The sequence below is a fragment of the Phaeodactylum tricornutum genome, chromosome 6, assembly GCF_000150955.2.
Source record: "Phaeodactylum tricornutum CCAP 1055/1 chromosome 6, whole genome shotgun sequence".
NCBI classification, from domain to species: Eukaryota; Bacillariophyta; class Bacillariophyceae; order Surirellales; family Neidiaceae; genus Phaeodactylum; species Phaeodactylum tricornutum.
This window is the reverse complement of record NC_011674.1, coordinates 45,906-65,370: the sequence shown is the minus strand read 5'-3', so window position 1 is coordinate 65,370 and position 19,465 is coordinate 45,906. Positions and strand designations below refer to the sequence as shown.

General features: G+C 49.8%; 9 protein-coding genes across 9 annotated transcripts; 5 read left to right on the top strand and 4 right to left on the bottom strand.

Moving 5' to 3' along the window:
• Positions 1-964: 964 nt before the first annotated feature.
• PHATRDRAFT_34656 (predicted protein) lies at positions 965-2,266 on the top strand (the record flags this gene model as incomplete). Its single annotated transcript, XM_002179315.1, has 1 exon — positions 965-2,266. One exon carries the CDS (start codon positions 965-967, stop codon positions 2,264-2,266), a length of 1,302 nt encoding a protein of 433 aa, XP_002179351.1.
• Positions 2,267-2,557: 291 nt separating this feature from the next.
• Positions 2,558-5,390, top strand: PHATRDRAFT_45051 (predicted protein). Its single transcript, XM_002179314.1, has 3 exons — positions 2,558-3,163; positions 3,199-3,314; positions 3,433-5,390. The coding sequence occupies exons 1-3, from the start codon at positions 2,652-2,654 to the stop codon at positions 5,295-5,297; spliced, it is 2,493 nt and encodes an 830-aa protein (XP_002179350.1). The 5' UTR covers positions 2,558-2,651; the 3' UTR covers positions 5,298-5,390.
• A 9-nt stretch (positions 5,391-5,399) lies between these two features.
• PHATRDRAFT_45050 (predicted protein) lies at positions 5,400-7,257 on the bottom strand. Its single transcript, XM_002179094.1, has one exon. It carries the CDS (start codon positions 7,163-7,165, stop codon positions 5,615-5,617), a length of 1,551 nt encoding a protein of 516 aa, XP_002179130.1. The 5' UTR covers positions 7,166-7,257; the 3' UTR covers positions 5,400-5,614.
• Positions 7,258-9,505: 2,248 nt separating this feature from the next.
• On the top strand, positions 9,506-10,774 carry PHATRDRAFT_11741 (predicted protein; the record flags this gene model as incomplete). The annotated part of the gene is made up of 1 exon (XM_002179313.1): positions 9,506-10,774. A coding segment is annotated over one exon (1,269 nt), but the record flags the coding sequence as incomplete, so codon positions are not given.
• Positions 10,775-10,993: 219 nt separating this feature from the next.
• PHATRDRAFT_45048 (predicted protein) lies at positions 10,994-12,472 on the bottom strand (the record flags this gene model as incomplete). Its single annotated transcript, XM_002179093.1, has 1 exon — positions 10,994-12,472. The coding sequence occupies one exon, from the start codon at positions 12,470-12,472 to the stop codon at positions 10,994-10,996; it is 1,479 nt and encodes a 492-aa protein (XP_002179129.1).
• Positions 12,473-13,507: 1,035 nt separating this feature from the next.
• On the top strand, positions 13,508-14,344 carry PHATRDRAFT_11792 (predicted protein; the record flags this gene model as incomplete). Its single annotated transcript, XM_002179312.1, has 1 exon — positions 13,508-14,344. A coding segment is annotated over one exon (837 nt), but the record flags the coding sequence as incomplete, so codon positions are not given.
• Positions 14,345-14,586: 242 nt separating this feature from the next.
• On the bottom strand, positions 14,587-15,749 carry PHATRDRAFT_34650 (predicted protein; the record flags this gene model as incomplete). The annotated part of the gene is made up of 2 exons (XM_002179092.1): positions 14,587-15,109; positions 15,136-15,749. The coding sequence occupies 2 exons, from the start codon at positions 15,747-15,749 to the stop codon at positions 14,587-14,589; spliced, it is 1,137 nt and encodes a 378-aa protein (XP_002179128.1).
• Positions 15,750-17,032: 1,283 nt separating this feature from the next.
• Positions 17,033-17,690, top strand: PHATRDRAFT_45046 (predicted protein; the record flags this gene model as incomplete). The annotated part of the gene is made up of 1 exon (XM_002179311.1): positions 17,033-17,690. One exon carries the CDS (start codon positions 17,033-17,035, stop codon positions 17,477-17,479), a length of 447 nt encoding a protein of 148 aa, XP_002179347.1. The 3' UTR covers positions 17,480-17,690.
• Positions 17,691-18,029: 339 nt separating this feature from the next.
• Positions 18,030-19,295, bottom strand: PHATRDRAFT_45045 (predicted protein; the record flags this gene model as incomplete). The annotated part of the gene is made up of 1 exon (XM_002179091.1): positions 18,030-19,295. The coding sequence occupies exon 1, from the start codon at positions 19,161-19,163 to the stop codon at positions 18,030-18,032; it is 1,134 nt and encodes a 377-aa protein (XP_002179127.1). The 5' UTR covers positions 19,164-19,295.
• Positions 19,296-19,465: the final 170 nt, after the last annotated feature.

The following is a 19,465-nucleotide window of genomic DNA, read 5'->3' as shown; positions in this document are numbered from 1 at the left end:
GTTGGAAGCAACAGCAAAAGCGCTTTCATCGTCGACGCCATGAGGATAGCATTGGCTGGTAATCAGGGTCGTCATAGGCGCCGGACCACGCAGTATGGCGTTACGGGAAGCCACGAATCGGGGATCCGTCATGGGGATGGTGTTTGGCTTGGATGAACTTGTATCTCGGTTCATGGAGACTCGCAAAAACTATTTTGTCACTGTTCAACAATTATGGTATGCGTGTCTCGTGTGGAATTTCCGTTGGTAGTACCTTGTGGGGTATGAAAGGTCACTCACTGTTTGTATCGGAGTACTTGGGTGGATGCGTTTTCTGTTTACAGTTAGCAAACGAGGATGGATCAATACACAAGCTCTCGAGCAAATCAAGTTATTGCGTGTCGTACCTATTGTGCACTTATTCACAAAGACCAAGTCTTGGGTAACGGTCGTAGGCCACAGGAGAAGTGCGTGGCCCGGGTTAGTTCTTGAAACCAGAAATAACGCCTGTATAAACAAATGGTTTTGTCGAACATTGGTTTTTCTTTCATTGATTTCTCGTGCCCAATTGTCTCTTTCTACGTTTGCATCCGGTTTATTCTCTCGAGAGGTTTGAATAATGTCCTAGCTCGCATGCATTGCATTTCTAGTTTAGATTGTTATTCTGAATTTAGCGACACTAGGATCAACGAAAAATGCTATATATAGATATAATGCCGACCGGCACTCCCCGGTATCAGGAATTATCATAGGTACAATACGTTTGGCGGGTGCGTCCGTCCGTCTCTCCGGTCCGCCAGCGCCCCGGCACAAAACGTAGTTTGATAGTGAGACTGCCAAACACCTTCGATCACGTCTACTTGGTACCAAGAGTGAGTCTGTCGATACATGATTTCTTGTACCAGCAAGGGACAAGAGTTGACTGATCGAACGTACATTGCGGTACTGACATTACGACAGTCGCTGTTGATCGTGGCTGGTTCCAATGCGTGGTTGGATACGGGAAGGTGGCGCCGCCGTAATCCTCGGCCTTTCGGCAGTCTATTACCAACAACAAGACGGCGGGGATCGGTGGGGGATTTCCCGAGCCGTCGAAATCATGGATGACGACTGGACGGAACGCATCGGAGTGGTACGGGCACAACGAAGTCGTCTGGCGTACTTTCAATGTCTGGACGTCCTACCAAACGAAGCAAGCAAGCCATTCGACATCGCTCCGTTCGAGCGAGCTCCCGTCGTGGAAGCTTGCTGTCGCGCGTTTGCCAAGCTCGTGGACGAACCGCAACGTTTGCTCGTCGCGTGCCTTGCCACCGCTGCGTATGGAGGCCATGTACGAGACAAGGAAGAATCCTGCTCCGACCGCAACGTTCCCCTCGTTGCCTTTTTGTACGAAACCGCACCACGATCGGTCACCACCAGTTGGTCCGTCCCGGACACTCCGATTTCCTTCCACGACGCCGAAAGTCTGACGAACAGCACGGATCCGCAACCGTGGATCTATTCTGTGTACGACAAACGCAACCAGCTATGTTTGATGGAACTGTCGTCCACGGACAAGGACACAGATTGCGCTAGTCTACTCGCACGGCTCGCTCTCGATTCGATCGATAGCTCGGAGAATACCCAGTTGAATGCTTTCGTTGCCTCGACCCTCTCTTCCGTCGGTGGTCTGCACCGGGAATGGCAACACCAATTCACTGTGTCCTTTGGGGCGGAAATCACCGCGGTCGAAACAGGATATTTGACGCTGGAATATCTCTTGCACGTCGGTTCAGATGTCTTTGTCAACGTCGAGGACGCCGTGCAGATTCTTACCCTACCATTCCTCGACGACGATGATCTACGTTCTCGCTGGAACATTAGTATTCAACACGATCCGTATCGTGTCATTGATCAAGAAGAACCCGCCTTTGTCAGTCCACAGCACGTGGTCCTTGTTCAACTGCAAGGTCCAATGACTCGACATCCTGGTGCGGATCAGCCGATGGTGTTTGAAACCGTGACCAAATTGCATTTGCGTTATCCGGAACCGCTCGACCAAGGCACCTGCAACTTTGTGCAGTTTCCATTAATGCCACCAAATTTGTTGCAGGCTTCCTTTGTAACAGCCTCTGGTCAACGCTACCAACAGCATGGTTCCGTTCTACCGCGGGCACCACCGGTGGGTGTCTGGATTGCCACCGGACGAGCGTCCGATTATATTTGGGTAGTTACAGTTTCGGTCTTGGCGTCCGTCGTTGGTGCTGTGGTCATTTTACGTGACCTCCACCCGATCGCGACGTGGTAAAGCTAGGTGATGCCGGCGCACTCTCCGTTTCAGCCAATGTTTCCCCAACGGTCAGCTTTTTCTGGTCTACGCGTGTACAAGTCTTCTCTGTTCTAGCGTAGCTCCCGTTTATCCCGTCACTATCTTTGCGGATGTGCGGTCCAACGCTTTTCACGCGCCCACGAAATGAACGGTACGGACGCGATTGCGCACGCTGCCTAAGTGTGATTCGTCAAACCATTTCATCCAATCACGATGCTTGATAAAAAATACTGCCCCCCTCGCACAACCATAAAACATTTCTTCGGATGGTGCGGTCTCACAAGTTCCAAAAGACCCAGCTAGATTGCCTACTAAGAGTGTGGGTTCCTTATCGCTCTTTCCCTCTAGCACGACCTTTCGGACCATGTCAAGTATTTGCATCTTGAATGTTGGATTATATCGGACAGGCTCGTGTACCCTTGCCAATGCTGCCGACAAGGTTGGTTTTAAGGTTTTTCGAACATTCCCCACCTTGTCTTCGGAAACGTTGAAGCTCATGCTGTTGGATCCATCGGTTGCTGTCCAAACCTGGTGGCTACAAGAAGGAAAGGACGCCCTACGCGACTGGCTCACTGGCGGATACAACTTTATTTGTGATGGTTGGATTGCCTTACTGCCCTTCCTTTCGGATCACGAATTGCTTGCTCTGCTATCCTTTGCTGAGGAACATGGTGTACGAATTGTTTTTGTAGCAACGCAACGAGATAAGCAAGCGCTGGTACAGTCGGAACTTCAGCATTGGGTTGTTTGCGATCTAGAACGGCGCGTGAATCTTTCAATGCGCGAACGCTGCAACCTTTCTGAAGCTCTCGGACTCCGCTGGGAGAATCATCAAAGAGCGGTACGACGATTTAAGTACGGTGTTGGTATTCTACCGTAATCCGAAGTCGAGTCTTGGGCCTCTACGTTAGAGAAATGCTCAAAAGGAATGAACCCGTCTTTGAATCTCAAGTGGAAGGACGCCTTGGCGAGGGCTGGACTTCGCAACAAAAATCCCGAGCTACCGGTGCAAGGAATTTTACTAACTGTTCGTCTAGGCTCAAACGCCAAGCATGTTGCAAACGATGTTCAGCGTCTGGTACGGCAGATTGAGCGAGATGTCTTGTGCAAGTATTTGCTTGTGTTGGCACTGGACCAGGACGAAGCCTATTGTGAGACGGCCAAAACTCTGCAATGTTGGATACGTAAGAATTCGCGAGCGACTCATTTCGAGATGCTCACCAACGATCCTGTTTCTGTCGACTCCTCGTTTCCTATCTGTCGCGCATGGAATAAGATGGCCATGGTCGCTTATGAAAAAGGTGCTGACTGGGTGGTCCTGTTGGGCGACGACATTGACATCCGAACCGGAGAGTTTCATTACCGTGCATTTTACAGGGCTTTTCTAGATATTGCGGATCGATTGGGTTGTGACTTCGGATTTGGATGTCCGTGGTGGGACGACGTGAGCTTTCCAGGCTTTCCGACGTTCCCTGCAGTCGGCAAAGCGCACTTTGCATGCTTTGGCGGTCTCATCCCTGATCATCGTAAGAATGGGTTTATCAACCAAGATTTAGATCCATATCTTCAACGTCTCTATCTCAAGTTTGGTGCTGCACCTCGCGTGGAAGGGGCAATCTTGAGCAATCAGCGTGGTGGCAACAACACGAATCCTGCACGATATGACCGTATTCCAGCGAACGGATGGCGTGACTGGGTACTTCTTGATGTGGATCCGATACGGCAACATTTGGATATGCATCTTTCACCTACAGTCAAGCGCGTTGAGTATTTCCTTGTGGATGTTATCGTTCCTTCGTATCGAATCGATGTGCCGATCTTGCAAGGGTTATGTGATTTAGTTGTTCCAAGTCGAATGCGTAGCTCGTTAATCATCATTGTGGACAATCCAATTAAACTTTGTAAAATGATGAAAACTCACTGCCCTCGGACTGCAGCTCTGAAGCTTGAATCCCTGCTTACGAAGCAAACATCACACAAATCAGATGGTCGCCTAGGCAACAACGTTCGTGTTCGGTGCCACACCACGAACCTCGGCGCATCTGCTGCTCGCAACTACGGAATCAGAGAGAGTGCTGCGGAGTTTGTCCTTTTTCTTGACGATGATGTGAGGCCGGGTCCACAAGTTTTGTTTGCGTACGAGACTGCGCTGGTAGAAAAGTCGAGCGACTGCGTCGGTCTGATTGGCTTGGTCCGCTTTCCTCGTCGTCACGATCTATCTAAAATCCACTCTGCTGTGCTCATGAGCTACTTGACCTTTATGTTTGAAATTGCAGCAAATCCGATTTACACGAGTCCACAGTGGGGTGTAACGGCAAACATTCTCTTGAAAAGGCTCCCCGGCATGCACTTTGATACCAACTACGCGAAATCAGGTGGTGGCGAAGACGTGGATTTTTGCCTTCGAACGCTGGCAGAATCCAAAGGACATTTCCTTTCGGTGAAAGAAGCCTTTGTCGACCACGATTACTGGAAAGGAGGTGTGCTATCCCTATTCCGCCATTTCTTCAACTGGGCAATCGGCGACGGTCTTCTGTTTAGTCGTTTTCCGCAGCACACATACTGTTCCTACTGGAACGTTTCGGAAATTCTGCTCCTCGTCTGGCTGCCGATCAGTGCTGCTGTTGTAATCAATGTTCCGTCGGCTGCTCCTATTTTACTCTGTGGAGTATTCGGTATGGTTGCAGTTGACGCGGCTGTGGACATGACTAACTTCTGCGAATTCAATCATCGTCGTCGTTTGCTGGGTGACTTTGTTTTCTCAGAAGCGCATTATATGACGGCCCACATTTTGGCCAACATATACGTTGCCGTCTTAGAACTTGGCCGTTTATGCGGCCATATTAAGCGCGGGGAACTGGCCAAACACGTTGGGCGTCGTTTTGACTGGCACTGTGGTCGCCTTCCAAATAGCCAAGGCCAGGTGGTAAAGAAAGAACGAATGAAATTTTGGCTTTTTGTCGCTGTGGCCACTGGCACGCTTTCCATGATTTCGTACGGTTCCGTTTAGAACGGAAATGTTCGAGCGACCATCGTAGCTCATTGACTCTTAACGATCACGTCCCTTCCCGAGGAGAGCTGATGCATGAAAATACAAGTGGAAAACAGTGTGGGACAAAGGCTGTCTTGCTTTCTAAACGTATTTTAATTATTCCTTTGCAGCGCAATGCGTATATGTTGAAAGTCGGAATATGGTGCACCTTTCTATCAAGAGGAGTGTTTGAGTATACGTAGCGCTTCAGCACAATATTTTGGTTCTGGAAACGAAAATCATGTATCTATTTTCGTTCGGTGTCCTGTCCTTTCGCCCTGTGGTGTGTTATGTTTCTATCCGTAGCAATCACGTAAGTCAATTAGGACGTGCGGTTTCTTGCGACGCTTCCCTTTGTGAGCGCCCATGCCCAGTAATCTCGTAATGGGTGACTGAGTCGGACGTCGTTCCCGCTGTGTGCGTTCCATTAGGTACTGAAGGACAACGTCATTGTCGCAAGTCTTACTCCAGCGCCCACCAGATCGGACTACAAGATCTGCTGGAACCTGACCGGTTACGTCTCCGACCAACAGAGACGCGGGATGCAGTGTAATCAAGACGTGCAACACGTTGAACGGAACGTGAGGATGGGTGGCACATAAAACATGGATGGGAAGTCTACCTTGTCGATCCTTGGCCCATGCTGCTTGGGGATACATATCGAGCATAGTGTTCAGCACTTGCAACCAGCAAGGACTGACATTGTCCTTGCATCCGTGTACCTCGTCCTTGTCGAACCAGACACTACAGAGTCCGTGAAGAGGTAAGCGGTTGCGATGATTCGAGATTTGACAAGCTTTGGGCCACTCCCGAAGAATGTCGAGCGCAACAGTTGGTGTGCCGTACGAGCAAGCGTAGTGGAGAGGAAGGTTACCGTCCTCGTCAGCTTGTCGAATCGCTTGAATCCGAGCTTTCAGAATGTATCGCAAAACAAAAGGTGACGCGCTCCGTAGCAAGGCGATGTGCAGAGGCAGGCGTCCGCGTGTATCCGGTAGTAGTAAAGCTGACGGGTGGGCTGTTAGGACTGCGTCGATAGTATCGATGGAGATGGCAACCTGATCCTTGGGCGACGACCGCAACAAAACAGCATGCAGAAGCGTGCACTGGTTGCGTTCACCTTGACAAGTGGTGGACATCACTTGACGAGCTAAATCTGGCTGGTGAATGATGAGACGATGCAATTTGTTCCAATCGTGGCGATCCACAAGACGATGCAATCGTTCAACGTCCTTGAGAAACGGTGTGGCGACAGGAGGGCCATCGAAACAGTGGTTTAGTTTCGGATCGAGCAAGCAATCGTCTATGGAACAAATTCCGATTGGCGTCCGTAGCTCTTCACACTGAGGCTGTGGCACGACTTCAGCAATAACTCCCATATTGCCCGTATAAGATGGTCCTCTGACGGCTGATGGAGGATCGATAACATCCAAGGGTGCTGTCGAACGATCCATATCCCGTGCGATTGGAGGCCCCGATCTTTCCTTTCCTGCGAAGGCGCTGACTTCCGAGCTGATCTCTATACTCCCGGCACTCTCCGCGAGATCCAGACCGTCACTGATGGACGAGTGCTCAGCATTCTTCTCCGAATTGAGGTTCGACTCGGAAATACTCTTACACCGTCCTCCGGTACGTACGTTCCTGTCAGGATATGCCGTTGACAGTGCCATCGTATCCGAGCCACAATCAGTCGCACGCAGCTGATTCTGCAATTGCATCTTTTCAGCATTAGCCTTTTCAAGCGCCTCGGTATCGTCCCAAAGCCGACTCTGACATCCGTCCGTTCGCGATCGAACGACGCCAAGGATTCGATCATTCCCGGCACACTCGTCCACGGTACAAGAGGCCATGGCACGTATTATCCAATGCGGGCGGCAATACGAGCTTGTGGCTGTCTGTTGGTTTTACCATCCATCAGTGTAGGCCCCGCGAGAACGCAATCCATGCTCTGATGTTCCTTGACATCCTCGCGTTGCAGTCCAAAACGAAAGATCCGGAAGATGTTCCGAGGCCCTACCACATCAGAAAATGCAAAACCGAAAAGAACCCATCACTGTTTAACGACAAACACAGAAACCAGCTGCGGCGCCTTCCAGATTTCTATAAGTAGAAACGAACTTTACAGACAGTTGCGTCATTCCACAAAACTTTCTGTCACAGTGACAATTTACCTGGACATCACAACGACATCATCACGGGGTTCGATAATGACCCGTGACTTTCGGTGCGAGGGCCGCGAGCGCACGAGGGGGGAATCGAGAGTGTCCGCGTGCACGGTGCGAATCCCAACGACTCGTTGGTATCGCCATATACTTTTTCTCGGTATACCGTTCGTGCTTTCTCTAAAACGCCTTTCAATCCAACGGCCCTACCCAAGCTCTCCCCATTGCCACTAACTGTAGCTCTATCAATCCAGCGTCAAGATGATGCGAGGATTACGCAAGGGCAAAAACAAGGGTGGCCAGTCCAAGCCTCAAACCCCGCCGGTACGTGCGTGCGAGCTTGTTCGTCTTTTTGTTTTGCATTCGGTTGTTGATTTTCTGCTCGTGGTGGAACTCCGGATTCCAGATTTGCGGGTGAATTTTTCCAGAGTCACGTCGTGTCGGTTGGATTTATGTTCATCTACAAAGCATTCGACGGGATTTATTGGATTTCGGCCGTGATTTGGTGAGAACATTTAAGTCGAGTCCGTGGACATCTCCGCCAAAACCTATACACCGGTTTTCAATCCTCCTTCTCATTGGCTATAAGAGGCGAATCATTACCCGACCCAAAGGAGGACCTGGCGCGATTACTACCTAGTTGCAACGAACCATCGATACACACACGCACACACACATATACATACTGCCAAACTTGGACTGGCAAAAAGAGCCTTCCAGTCAAACGTTCGCGGAATTCTAGATCCACACTTTCCCACGATGATGGATGGATTGCCAGCGAGACAATCGTCGTTACCGTTGCTGATGTCTCCGCACGCATCCTCGTCTCCTCCAAGGAACAGCGTATCGAAGGAGTTCCTCACGGAGGATTACGCCGAATGTCTCGGATCTCCGGAAGTGTCGTCTCGGAGCTCCGCTTCGAGCCTGGAATCGCCGGAGCCCGTTTCACCAGTCCTCTTTAATCTTGGTTCGCGCAACAACAGCTCAGAGGACATCGATCCTGCGGAATCATTTTCAAACATTGACACCAAGAACGATGCTTGCTATCTGCCGCTCGGATTATCACTGTACGAACAGTCTTCTACGACAGTCTCCTCCTTGTTCGTCGCGGACCAGTTTGTATCATGCGATCCCTTGGTGCCTCTATCTTCGGCTCCGTGGATGTGTGTGTACGATCTTGACGCCGCGTACGATGGCAGCAGCAACGACGACGACAATAACAAGAGCCTCTTGGATTCTCGCTCCGAGAACACAGCTGCCCCACCTGTCTGGCCTCCACAAGATCAGCACCTCTTGTCATCTCCTCCTTTCCAACAACGATCTACCCCACTGCAGCCAAACACGACCTTTCCGTTGAATTTTTTACCCAAAGATCTTCAACAAATCTATCGGCGCGGACTCATTCCCTGCGTCACGGAATGGTTTCAAGCAGAGGAGGAACACGGGCTCTTGGATCCAGCATACCGATGGCGAGGCCTTTTGCCGCTGGGACCCGCGGTTCAGTTTCCAACGATCAAAGGTTCGGTGCCACTGCGCCAGCGGCGACAATCGAAGTCAACGAATCGCCAACTTTCTCGTCAGCGCGGTCAAACACGTGTACGACCTCGACCTTCGCCGTTTCGACAAACAATCCATGCCTTTTCACCGCAACAAGATAGCGAATGCGAATATGCTCTGGTGTGTTTGATGAAGATACTGTTGCTAATGACGACGAATGATCTGTTGCGTGTTTTGTTTTTTTGTGCCGAAATCGCTCGGGCTACGTACTTTACTTGCTATCGTATCCAATGTCTCACAATCACTTCTTTTTTTGGTTATCAGGCTGACGAAGTTGTACCTAGTGCGGACGCCAAGTCACGTCGTCGCCCTCCAATGGCGGGCTCAACTTCGATATCTCCTCAGGCTGCTTCGATAATTGCCCAAAAAGCAAAAGCCGACACGGAACAACAGAACACGAACAAGACTGAAACGGCTTCTGACGTTGTTCACGTGTACACTCCTGGTGTAGATAGAGCGGCTCTGAAAGAATTACCTGCTCTGCGGGATGGGCCGCCGACGAAACGAGAAGAATTGTTCGTTGCGAAGCTCAAGCTTTGTTCCGTTATCTTTTCGTTTGACGACCCCACGGCTGACAAGCGAGGCAAGGACATGAAGCGTCAAACTCTCCTTGAACTCGTAGACTTTGTCAATACTCCGGCTGGTCAAAAGGTCTTTACCGAATCCGTCATGGGCGATCTCATGGCCATGGTCTCCGCTAACGTCTGCCGGGCGCTACCGCCTGCCACGGACGACTTTGACCCCGAAGAAGATGAACCTGTCCTGGAACCCGCTTGGCCTCATCTGCAAGTCGCGTACGAATTCTTCTTACGCTTCATTGTAAGTTCCGAAGTTAACGCAAAGGCGGCTAAAAAGTACGTGGACCAAAAGTTTTGCCTGCAGCTCGTTGAACTCTTTGACAGCGAGGATCCACGGGAACGCGATTACCTCAAAACCATATTGCACCGGATCTACGGCAAGTTTATGTCGCACCGCTCATTCATTCGACGGGCCATTTCGAACGTCTTTTATCGTTTTGTGTACGAAACGGAACGCCACAACGGAATCGGGGAGCTCTTGGAAATTCTTGGATCCATTATCAATGGCTTCGCTATTCCGCTCAAAAAGGAGCATTTGCAGTTCTTGGCCCGGGCACTGATTCCTTTGCACAAGCCCAAATGTGTCGCATTGTACCACCAGCAACTTTCGTACTGTATTATTCAATACGTGGAAAAGGATGCTGACACGGCTACGCCCATCCTGAATGGCTTTTTCAAGTGCTGGCCGTGGAGCAATTCGGGAAAGCAAGTCATGTTCCTGAACGAACTCGAAGAAATTTTGGAGTTGCTCGGTGCCGATCAACTCGCCCAGGTGTCAACTATGCTTTTTACAAATTTGGCTCGTTGTCTCGATTCCGATCACTTTCAGGTCGTCGAACGGGCTTTGTTTTTATGGAACAATGAACATTTGGTGAATTCAGGTTGCCTGTCCCGATTGAATGCTCAAACAGTCCTGCCGATTATCTATGGCCCTCTCTACAAGAATTCGTCGGGACATTGGAATGCGACGGTGGAAGGATTGGCCCAAAATGTCTTGAAAATGTACATGGAGTATGACCTGGCTTTGTATGACCGGTGCACGGCAGCCTACTTTCGCGAAGAAGAAGAGGCTAAAAAGAAACTGGAAGCGCTGCAGGACAAATGGGCCTTGATCGAAAAGGAGGCCAACAGCATCGCACCCGCGCTTCTATTGGCCAAGTGAGGAAGATCGTTATACTGCCACAAAAACATACATACTCTTGCAACCAATAATCTAAGGTCTTTTACATTCTATTCCGACTCTTATTCCCTAGATAGTCCAGTGCCGATGACAAGGGATTTCGACTGACAGGTAGCTGTACGTCGAATTCAAGCAGTGTACTAATGGAAGTTGTTGCCCTTTCGCGTAGCGTGTGCAGCGAACCGTCCGTCCGTCTCTCTATTACAGCCGCAAAATATCGATTGTTTGCGACAGTAATGTGTAGGAAAGACTTGCTGCCGCCATGCAGTCCGGCTCGGTTTGCATCTTGGCGAGAGCGTTAGGGAGCAACGAGAGTTTCGATCCGTCCCGACTTGCGTCTAGAAAGGTCGACACGGCGTCCCGGTAGCGATTGTGGCACAGGGCGGTTTCTAGAGTGGATCGCAAATGCGAAGGTGGTACGTCATTGTCGGCGTGAGCACCGTCGCTGCTGTACCGAATATGTCGAATGCGAGGATTAGTCCGGACGAGTTCCAAGAGCACCCGTGTGCGCGGTACCGTTGGCATCGCATCGGAAGATTGGGAATCGCCATTTTTTTGCAGTGGTGTCTTGACACCGCTACCGTTATTATTCTCGTACAGTGTTGCGAACGCAATCTCGGGCGACACTAGACATCCCCGTACGTCTAGACTTTCAAGGGTAGGATGCGACGCCAACGTGTATTGACACAGTTGCGTCCACGTTGCGTCGCTCATGACGTGATGCGAAAGGTTGAGGGTTTGGAGGGCGGTGTTCTGTTGAGTCAGTGCCTTGAGCATGGCTTGGTAGTAATCGTGGTCGTGCGGATTGGCAACGGGACACGGTTGAAAGTGCCGCAAGAATGTACTCGATCCTAGTGCATCCCATAAAGCAATTTTATAGTCGGACGATCCAAAGATCACGTCCGACAGCGTCAAACCGCGCAAGCCCCGTACCTGGGACGCGTCAGTACTGCCGTTGGAGGCTACGGCGCGTAGCAATGCACGATGGGTATCTTGCACGAAACACAAGCGCAAGGTTAAATGGATCCGTCGCAGATCCGCCCGTGCCAAAATATCGCAGTGTAAAGGGGACAGATTCAGATTGACCAATTCCAGATTTATGGTAGATATGCTTGACTTGGTGTCGGTGGAATGGTTCGTGTGATTGCGGTAGTGATTGGGGGAGAGTGTTTCGACAAAGGCTTGCCAGACCGACGGTCCCAGACAGAGCTCCCCACCGTGCGTGTTGTGTACCAGAATCCTTGTTGGTTGGAGGAATCGGATCGACTGCAGCTGTATGCGGAGAAGAAAACGCGAAACAAAGCGTTCGACTGTACCGGTAACGTTGGTCGCTGCATTGATATAGAGGGTCCAGGATATGTCCGATTTGGACTCGGCAGGACCCTTCGCGTTGGGTGATTCCGTAGAGGAGGATCCGGAGTCGATCTTCCGGAAGCTACAAGTCAACGTCAGGTGGGAACGAAAATGGGGATCGGATCCTCCTCTACGGACTAAACTGTTGCAGTCTGACGGTAGCGGTAACGGCAACGACGAAACGAAGGCTGTCTGAATGTTGGCGTCCGTACTTTCCAACCAAAAGAGAAGGCCTTCGGGCTCGTCCTCCACGGCGCTTGCTGTCGTAGTCGGACAGCCCTGTCGCAAGTCCTCCTCGATTGCGGTACTCTTTCCATTGTGTGGCATTCTACGAGAGAGGGATTGTTGTCAAGGGGGAATGATCTATTGCGAGGATTTAGTAGTAGCAGTATCCAAGGTGGAATCCAAGCTGGTTTGTGCATGGTACAGCTCGTCAAGTCCAACGAGCGACAACGGCATCGAACTGTTACGGGACATTTGCGGAATCATGTTGTGGAAGACAATCGAAATTCTCATCCGGGTTGGCTGACGGAGTACCAGTGTGACTCCCATCTATCCAAAGCCTCATTCGTCTAGTAGTACGAATGTGTATCCACAACCTGTCCTCTGGAGGATTTTGGAAATTGGAATTTTGTTTTACACTATACAAGATTCCGAAAGTGTTGGAAGGAATTCCGAAATCAAGGAACTTGGAATTAATCTCATTCCTTTGCTGCAGTTGAAGTTGTCTCGCCCTTCGTACGTGTTGTTGTTCCACCCGCAGACGCTGCCCAATTCGCTAACAGTAAAGTCGCACGATCGCAAAAACCCAAAAGAGTGTCGTGAGGTGTGGTGTCGTCTATACGTGTATATCCTTGTCTTGTTTACTGTTAGTAGTCTCTTGTATTCTCTTCTCTCTCTCGTTAAAAGTAGACTTACTGCGAGTCTCCAAGACAAACAGTTCCAGAGATTCAGTCAACCGTCTTTTCCCTTGGCGTTTCGGCTCCGTATTCGGCCCACACTCAATCTCCCGAACGTACAGTCCCCCCACACCCCACGACACTTGCCACCATGCCGAAGGATTGCCATCGGATACTACCGAGACAGTTCCTGCTAATAGCCGCAGCAGGAGTACTGTCTAGCTCGTGTGTATCCTCCTTTGTCGTGGTCGCTCCAGTCGGTTCATCATCGTTGGCGTCGTCGTTGTTTCCCGTATCCCACGATCCCTGCGTTCTGTACAGTAGTAGCAGCAGCAGTACCGGTAGCAGTGCGAGTGCCAGCAGTACCAGTAGCAGTAGCACTCCTGCAACGGACGGTATCGTTACCGCGGCAACGCCGGATGCGGTGGAATACAAAGTACTGGACGCGAGTCGGGCGACAGACGAATGGGAATTGGATTGCTACAGCCGTCCGGTTGCGGTAGCCGGGAAGAAGCTCTGGGAAGTCTTGATTACGGATAGTGCGGGGTCCTTTCGGTTCCGTCAAACGCTGCCGTCCAATCAAGTCAATTCCAAAACACTCCGACAAATTGTGGACGATTTAATGGAACGAGCCGATGTCAAACCCAACACAATTCGCTTTTTCCGTGGGGCCATGTTCAACATGATCAACATTGCCCTCATGGAGCTACCCGTGACCTCCAAACCATCACGGTGTACCTTTGCACTCGCATCGTGGCTAGAAGACCGTCACGAAAACGTGTATCCCCAAATGGAAGGATTCAACGCCAACATGGTCGGCTCCACCATTCCTAGCTTTCTGGACGTCCGGACCCCGGTGCGATTGCCCGACGCACTGCGGGGCGAAAAGTACGCCTTTGTGGCCCTGCCCGTGGCCGAGTTTTTGCCCGGAGGCAGCGTGGACGCCACCAATATTGGTGTAGGACGAATCTGCACCATACCCCGAGACATTCCCGCTGACGCCTTTGTCCAAGGTGTCGTTATTCTCACCAATCGCGCCGAAGCCTTGGCGTCCTGGTTGGCCGGAACCGAAGTTGTGGCTCTAACAGCCGATCTGCGCAAGCGGGTACTGGTCATGGAAACCGACATTGATACCCAGTATCTCATGGCCAAATTGAACGAATCGCAACGGGTCGAAGCCGCATCACTGGAAGAAGGCAAGGCCGGTTTGAAGGGACTACATTTTGTATCGGTACAAGAAAACGAAGACTCGGATCCAACAGGATTTTGGTTGCTGCGGGAATTGCCGTCAGCTATTTGATTGTGCTCGTAAACGCGCCAATAGCAACACGTAGATCGGCAATCGGTAGAACTACCAAGTACTTAATCGAATCTACGATATTGTAAGTTGCTCACAGTCACCTCTAGACCGCCTCGATTGCACAGAAGCCATGGTTGACAGTCGTAAGTATGTGATATCATTACGGGTTTCGTTACAGCTTACTGGTAGTCACTCGCACACCAACACCGTACATCCTTTCGCCAACTATTCCCATTGGTTTTCTAGTCTCTATCCCCGGCAGCGTATAGTCTAGCAGCAAATGCATTAGGATGGACTACATGATTTCGATCGAAGGGATCCTGATACGAAATTTGGCTCGCCCAGGCATTCTTTTGGTATTCCAACAGAAAGCCGTCAGGCTGGTGACCGCCGCCAACGATCACGCGTCGTAGCTCTTTCTCGTCACGTTCAGCATCGAGACTCGAATGTGCCGTACAAAGGATCGGCTTGGAATGTTGCTGGAGTTCGCTAGCCAGTAATTGCAAAGTAGGTTGCCAACTTTGTTTTAAATGATGATGCCCGAGTCCTGGATTGAACAATGCATAGGCATCCCAAGGCAATAGTGACACTGGCGATAGTGACCGCGATGGCAACATTTCCGGATATAAACCGTGTATTTGCGCCACGTACTCGTGGAAGGTTTGATTCGAGAGCCATTGCAGAGTCAAGGTAGATTCCAGAGCCATTGCAGAGTCAAGGTAGATTCCTCGTAGGACAACACGTGCGACGGCCTTGGGATACAATCTGGTCCAAGAAAATCAATCGTCAACTGCAGCTTAGAGTTGACAAGAGATGGTGAGGAAATCTTATGGGTTTTCTGCTCTCTTGCAAAATGCTGTCTTTCGAGAATGAGCCATTCTTTCCAATATTCCAAGGGCAAGGTAGCTTCGGCTCGGGCGCCGACACAACAAATCCTCCGATAGTATCGCTCCCGGGTAATATCTCCAATTGCCAGTTGCGGTTCTACTGACAACCATGGCAAATTGTACCGTAAGGTAAGGGGAGCAGAAAGGACGTGACTGACAAGGGCTTGTGCAAAGGATCGGGTCCGACTCCTTTCGGAGTCGCTTCGAAATCCGAAACGTTGGAGCGTTTTGTCGTGATCCCATCCTCGCAAACGCATATAGTCGCTCCAGGTAGCACACTGACGGACCAGGTAGTCATCGTGTTGTTTGAGTGGTGGTATCTCAAGGCAGGCTTGTGCCGCTTCTCGATGTTTCGCTGCCCATTGGAGGGCATCGTCATGGTAGGGCCGTGTCGGAACTAGGTTGCGCGGGTGTACCGACCGACGGCCATACACCCTGGGGGAAACGAGCCGAGGACGCACTTTGGGGACACCCGCACATGACACTGTACAGCATTGACGACCCGAGCGTGGTGACATCATCCTTTTAAGCTCGTCGCCGTAGCAGCTGCCGTTTTACGCAATTGTAGCTGGATTACGAAAACTTTGTCGATGGACTGCAACTCAGGTGCTGCCTTTTGGAAAGCTCACTTTCCCTTCTTCGCCAAAAGCAACTATAGCTCATTCCTTTCCAAGAGGAGAGATCGATTTGCGATGAGGCTACTGAGAATGTGTGTACGGTTGGTTTCTCAGTGGTGACCTCCCCCTCGAATTCTTCATAACGTTTGATCGTCTACAATCAGTGGGAATTTTACAGGTAGTATTCGGTTTTATCTTCTGTGAACATGAAACTATTAAAAGTAGGTTACACGCCGGAAATTGAACGGGCACAGCTGTACAACCTAGCTCCCATGTTTGCGACATTTTATAAGTTAAGACAATGATCGATACAATATGTAAGGCGCTGAAGAGAGAAAGGTATTGTTTGAAAACATTTTCGAGAAAAGATGAACCTTGTTTTTTTTTCGAAGTCAAGTGAATTTGCTGGAGCCATGTGACGAACACACCACGATGGAGATTGACCATTCGTAGACGTTACAGCTTGCAGCTGGAGATTGGTCACCGACCCGCACTCGAAGGCTTAGTCGTCGGAGGCTCCAAATTTAGCTATCGACATAGCCATATGCCTGGTCGTTGACTAAAATACCGTTTTTATGAATCGGGGAAAACCAGAATGGATTGTGTGCAAATGTTTCTGTGATACTACATCCACAGGTCCAGCGGTGTCGCAGTGCGGTCCACTTTTCTTGGAGATGTAGGAGATACCAGTAATACATTATACGAAGGAGATGCTTGGAGACGAATGCATTTTGGCAACGAACTATTTTAAATTATCTTTTCGACGGAGTGGACAAGGAGAAGCATGTACTTCTTTGTCAATGTAAAGATTGGGTCAGAACAGTACAATGCGAGAGACACAACTGCCTAGCGCACACATTCTGGTATACGTTGGTATGTATCTTGATGCCGGACTTCATCATGTTCCAAAAAATGTTCGCCAAGACTGATTTGCGAACCCTCGCATCAAGCGAAAGACAACGCGGCCTTCGTTTGACCTGTGGATCTCATTTTGCGAACGAGGTCTCCTCTGGCACGGCACCTCGCTGTAAAACCATCTTGTTTCTTACTGCTTGCTGTCGCTCACAAAATCGAAAAATCATTAGTATTCCGTTTTGCCATCTGCACGATTGATAGCAAGGAAAACAAAAAGCTCGAAACAAAATTTCTGCTACTCCAACAACAAGCCTCGCAACAAACTCATCATGCTCGTCGGCCACTTTATGACCAAAGCCTCCGATGTTGTGACCTGCTCGGAATGGGATCCTGTATTGAACGTTATTGATGCCGTGCTGGATCACAACATTTCTGCCGTCGTTGTCAACGACAAGACTCACAAACCAGTAGGCATCATCACGAAAACAGACCTTGTTCGGGCCTATAAGAACGGCGTGAATTTACACCAAAAAGTTGGTGTCATCATGGCGACCAACTTACGTACAATACTTGACACGTGTTCCCGAGACGACGCGGCCAAGTTTCTGGAAAAAAATCGCTTACACCACGCCATCATCGTGGACAAGGAGGGAAACTTTGCCGGAATTGTGAGTGTTTGGGACGTGGCCTCCGAAATGGCCAAAGACAGTCGCGCTTGGCCTTGGAACCGTACGGTGGACGGCCGAGTGGCACCCATGATGGCGGGTGTGCATTAGGATCCCCATACGTGCAAACAAAGATGTGTGCTACTGGTATGGGACTGTGTACCACGTTTTTTCCAATTCATGAATTGCCAGTTGAGACGCTTTATTGCTCTATTACACTGGTGCCATCCTATTAAGCTCAAGCCTTCAGCAATTACTTACAAAGTTACGCTGCCTAGAAAAAATCACTTTACATTAATTAGTTACCTTTGTTGACCCCTTCTTCATGTGTTCCCCTTGAAAGATCAACCATTCGTATTCCGTTTACTTGACCGTTTGGGTAGCTCAATCGAAGAATACCTCGGACCTCTCTTGAATAAGTCAAGAATCAATTGTGGTCTATCATCAATGGAATAAAGAAACATCCTCCATCAGCAATGCTCTCGAATAAAATAAACTCAGCTGTCATTTGAGAACTGGCTTCTCTATATACGCTAAAGGGATTTAGTAGGATGGTTTTATAAAGATTACAATTTTCAATTTATTGAGCCGTGCGCTCGCCTTGTGGTCCAGCAGTCTTAAATATTTATAGCGCTTAGAGAGAGGGAGCATAGGTACAACACTAAGGACAACAGATGGAGGGATTGTCGCGCAATAGAACATAGACTGCCAGCAAGTCATTGGAATATGAGTTACCAATCGTGTCCAGCCATTCTCGCTTTGATATCAGCTCGTCTCGCAAAGCGAGGCGTCGGCCATTGCGGTTCAGCCTTAGATGCACGTACACGGCGCGGCGTGTACTTTGAGCTTCCCGTGGGGCGTACAATTCGATGGTTTCAAGATAGCAATTTTGTTGCAAGGCACTCAACAGAGATTGCCAGCCAAGTGTGGTAACTTTCCGATTGCCAGGCAAGTCCAATATACGGAGGCGAGAGGAATCGCTGGCGAGCGAAGTTGCCATCGCCATCACGTGGACATCGCTCAGATCAAAGTGATGCAGGGCAAACCACGTCAGTGTTTTCGAGGTTATGATTGAGCTTAACGCAAAGGTAGACAAGGAGCAAAGGGAATATTCATGAAGTTGATCGTAGCAAGGTGGGGAGAGCCCAATCTGGAGAGATTCGAGTTTAGGGAGAGTTGCGATTGCAGTAAACAAAGGATCCATGTTCTGCGGTTCCTCGCCTCCTTCGTAGTGAAGAAAGGGTATCGAGATGCGCTGGAGAGAAGGGTGACGTTTAAAGCAGTTCGCAAGCATCTGTAGATCATCATTTGAAACGGATACAAATCGTTCGACTCGCAGAATATTCAATTTGTGGGCGGACTTCACGAGTTGACCGAGAGAAGCACCAGGAATGGCTGTATACGTTCGCTCTAAAGTCCCAATCGTCAGCACCTCCAGGTTGACAAACAAAGCTCCCATTGCTTTAAAAACGTCTGCTAACTGTGCGTCGGTGAGACTGCCGTAAAAGTATGGACCTAGATGAACTGCTTGTACCATGGCATTGCCACAAAATGCTTCCAAGAGTTCTTTGAAAGACCGACGCACGTAGCAGTCAAGAGCCCTGTCGAGAGTCAAGCGTGTCAGTTCCGGATCATTTCGCTTGAGCCGATCTACAACGAGATCGGATATCTGACCCCCATGAGCACCAGCTTGAATCGACGAAACTGGTAAAATCTGCCGCGGTGGAAGGGAGCGGTCGTGGGACTTTTTGTTCTTTTCCCGGCGATGAAATACAGAACGGTGGAGCAAGCTCATTCTCTTGTCTACCAAGTAGCAATCTTCTAATGCTCTCTTTTACAAGTGCTGCTATTCTTCTGAGTAGACAAACGTCACCGACGCTCCCGAGTGACAATCAGGGAAGTTTGCAGCAAAGCGTAGGTGGCGCTATGATGAAACAGGAATATACAAAATTCGAGTCACACCAAATACTTCAAGAATATTGATATTTAGGCACGCTTCTTGTTCGCAGTAACAAATTCTCTCTCAAAATCGCAACAAAACAAGTCGTGCAGTGTCGACTTTTCAGGTTACCAGTAGCTCTAGTAGCACCGGAGTTT

Excerpts from the sequence above, each read along its gene's own strand:
- PHATRDRAFT_45050 (XM_002179094.1), bottom strand. The coding sequence starts at position 7,165 with ATGGCCTCTTGTACCGTGGACGAGTGTGCCGGGAATGATCGAATCCTT.
- PHATRDRAFT_45051 (XM_002179314.1), top strand. The coding sequence starts at position 2,652 with ATGTCAAGTATTTGCATCTTGAATGTTGGATTATATCGGACAGGCTCG. Across the intron at positions 3,164-3,198 it reads TACGGTGTTGGTATTCTACC|AGAAATGCTCAAAAGGAATG; the intron begins GTAATCCGAAGT and ends CCTCTACGTTAG. Across the intron at positions 3,315-3,432 it reads TGCAAGGAATTTTACTAACT|CCTATTGTGAGACGGCCAAA; the intron begins GTTCGTCTAGGC and ends ACCAGGACGAAG.